The following is a 3,142-nucleotide window of genomic DNA, read 5'->3' as shown; positions in this document are numbered from 1 at the left end:
GCATTTTGTCCAAGCAATAATAAAAGGACACATTTAATTTATAATTTGTCTTAAATCTCATTTTGTTAAAATAAATAAATAATCGTGAATCGAATCGAATCGAATCGTGAAATAAAAATCTCGAATCGTGAGTTGAGTAAATCGTTACATCCCTACAACAAAATTAACACTGGTGAATTGATGTTAAAACATGGATTTTTGATTGAATTGCTTTTTTGGTCAATAATCGATATAAAATGCTAAAAATCGAATGAATCGCAATTCTGTAATGTATTATTTATTATTTAAAAATATATGAACATTACATTAGTTACATGCAAAAGAAAAAAAAAAAGGAGACGAGTGCCGTGTCATTCGCACAACACAGAATTATGTCATAATGCCTGTCTTTACAAGTATTCATGTTAACGTTGCTTATGCAGGGCTCCAGACTGTAACCAAATGGTCGCATTTTGTCTGCCGGTGCGAGTAATGTTTGTGAGCGGTCGCACTGGCACGACCACCACGTTGTTCAACTCATAAGCGCTGCCATTTCTGTTGCATTTGAGAAACAGCAAACGAAAGCGAAAATAAACCGCGCTACGTTTCAGCTGCGCAGCACGGACCGTTTATCAGCTCGGACCGCTACGCAAACAAACTTGTCCGAGCTCAGAATAGCTTTACTCGGGAGCCAAAGTTGATTTTGCCAAACTGTTACTGCACAGATGGAACAGTGCTGCGAGATCCAGTGAGAAGCGTTTGAATTCGCCGCACAGATGCAACAGTGCTGCGAGATCTAGTGAGAATCATTCAAATTCTGCACAGAATTCTCTGTTATAAACAGCGCTGACATGCGTCGGGAAACCAGAAATGGTAACGCTAACTGTAACCATGGTGTTGTGGTAGAAATAGTCCAATGCATTACATCATTCATTGCATGGTTTGTACAACCTTTTGAGAGAGAAGTTCAAGCACTTTTCAATGACTTTCAAGCATTTCACACAACTATTTCCAGCACTTTAAATCTCTAAAATGATCCAGTTTGAATGTTATTTTTAATGGGATGACCAAAATATATATTATAGACTTGTGTAAAATTTTAAAAATACATCAAATCACAATTATAACCAGTAGACAGCAGCAGAGGAGCACTTATGGGCTTATTAGTCATTCATTTCTACTTTTTCTCTATATTTTGACATTATAAAATCACTATTATAAAATATCAAATCATCAAGAAATCAGATTTCAAATTTTACACTTTTTTGTGTATGAAGTAAGAAAAGTCACAAAGTGCCTTGAAAAACAAACTTTTCGATTTGCTACTAAATCACACATAATCACTGAAGTTGGTCAGTTCCATATACTAGACGAATAATGGTACATTTAATAGGAGTGGAATATATGAATTTTCTATGTAAAAATTAGATCTTGCACCTGTTACTGTTATACTTGTTACTTAAATTATACTTAATTTACTTAACTCAAACTTAGTGCTTTACTGCCAAATCTGTATAAACAATAAACAAAAGAAAAATAAACAAGAAATGAACATGTAATATTATTAGTAACTGCACTTATTAATGCAAAACAATAGTAATTTTATGATTAAATGATCTATATTTTAATACTCCCGCACACCACCCCCAGCGCTACCAAATCTGCTCCTGGCGCCACCATCTGTAGAACTTAGTGACGCTGGTGCCACTGCTCTCAAATGTTAGTCTGGAGCCCTGTTATGACTTCAGTGAACATAAATGTGCGTTAGGTCTTAAAGTAACAGCAGACTAATAATATACCTCCTGCTGCCTATGTTCTTAACGTTAATCAAACAACAGAAGGCAATCACTTTTGTAGCTTTAATAAGAATCAAGTCAAATTTAATTGATTCAGTGATGACTATGTAGCTATTTCTGTAGTATCTCTTATTTCAATACTTATATTAGACTGACCTATTGAATTAAAATGTTCTGAATTTGCAAAACTTGTTCCTGAATTGAAAACCTTTTGTGAATCAAATCGATTCGATCTCTAACTGAAGATTCACACCCCTAATATATATTCTTATGCATTTGCAATTTTTTGCAGGAATTGCTCATTTAACACGTTTTCCTTCCACTCAGACTATGTGCCCCGTGTGTCTGGATCGCCTAAAGAATATGATCTTCATGTGCGGTCATGGCACTTGTCAGCTCTGTGGAGACCGAATGAGCGAGTGCCCCATCTGCCGCAAGGCCATCGAGCGTCGTATCCTGCTTTACTAGAGCGCCGGGCCATTGCAGCATCCCTGTTTTCCAGCCAGTGTGTGTTGCTGCTATAAGCACCTTTCCTGTATCCACACTAAGCTAAGAGTCATCAGTGTTACATCATCCATTTTTATTTGATCTTTTAGGCTCGATATTGGTCCAGTTAACTTCATTTTTCTGCTTGCTTGGATTATGATCTAGCTCAGGGTTCCTCAAATCTTGCCCTGGAGGGCCAATGCGCTGCGGAGTATAGCTCCAACCCTGATCAAACTCACCTACCTGTGATTTTCTAATGATCCTGAAGACATTGATTAGCATGCTCAGGTGTGTTTGATTAGGGTTAGAGCTAAACTCTGCAGGAAAGTGAATCTCGTGGGCCAGATTTGAGGATCCCTGATCTAGCTTAACCATTCCATCTTGCCATTTTGTTCATGAGCAGCAACACCTACAAGGCATGAACTGATACTGTCAGGGTCTGCTAATGTTTCATCTTTTATTATGTCAGTGTATTATGCTCGTGTATCCTGATGCGAACAGTTGCATCTTCAGTATCTGTGTAGGTCACGATACAGCATGGTGAAATGTAGGACATGACTGAACTCTGTCCCACTGAATCTTTGGAAATTCGTTTTAAAGTCTCATTCTTTGTGACAGCGTTCAGTTATAAATAATGTGTAAATGTAAAGCATTTGCATTTACTGACAGAAGAAAGTTTGTCCTGTTCAAACAGCAAAATAAAACATTGACCTTTTAGCAGTACTGTTAGTATAACATTGCATGTTCCTCTCTTCAATTGCTGCTGCACTACAGTATATACAGAGTATTATTGTTGATGATTGGCTCGTCACCTGATCAATGCAGGAAAACGCATACTTTCCATGCAACTGATCCCTGTTGTCTTTAAAAGGATATTAATT

At 37.2% G+C, this 3,142-nt stretch overlaps 1 protein-coding gene across 5 annotated transcripts in view; it reads left to right on the top strand.

Moving 5' to 3' along the window:
• The window catches only part of LOC107691191 (E3 ubiquitin-protein ligase mib1-like), a 94,078-nt gene extending 91,584 nt beyond the window's left edge, over positions 1-2,494 (top strand). For all 5 annotated transcript variants that reach the window (XM_016489720.1, XM_016489706.1, XM_016489713.1 and 2 more), the window contains one exon: positions 2,103-2,494. In XM_016489720.1, coding sequence (XP_016345206.1) covers positions 2,103-2,243 — 141 coding nt within the window. In that variant the 3' untranslated portion in view covers positions 2,244-2,494. The remainder of the gene's footprint in view (positions 1-2,102) is intronic.
• The last annotated feature ends 648 nt before the right edge of the window (positions 2,495-3,142 follow it).

The sequence above is a fragment of the Sinocyclocheilus anshuiensis genome, unplaced genomic scaffold (genome assembly GCF_001515605.1).
Source record: "Sinocyclocheilus anshuiensis isolate Anshui unplaced genomic scaffold, SAMN03320099.WGS_v1.1 scaffold894, whole genome shotgun sequence".
NCBI classification, from domain to species: domain Eukaryota; kingdom Metazoa; phylum Chordata; class Actinopteri; order Cypriniformes; family Cyprinidae; genus Sinocyclocheilus; species Sinocyclocheilus anshuiensis.
This window is presented reverse-complemented; position numbering and strand designations above follow the sequence as displayed.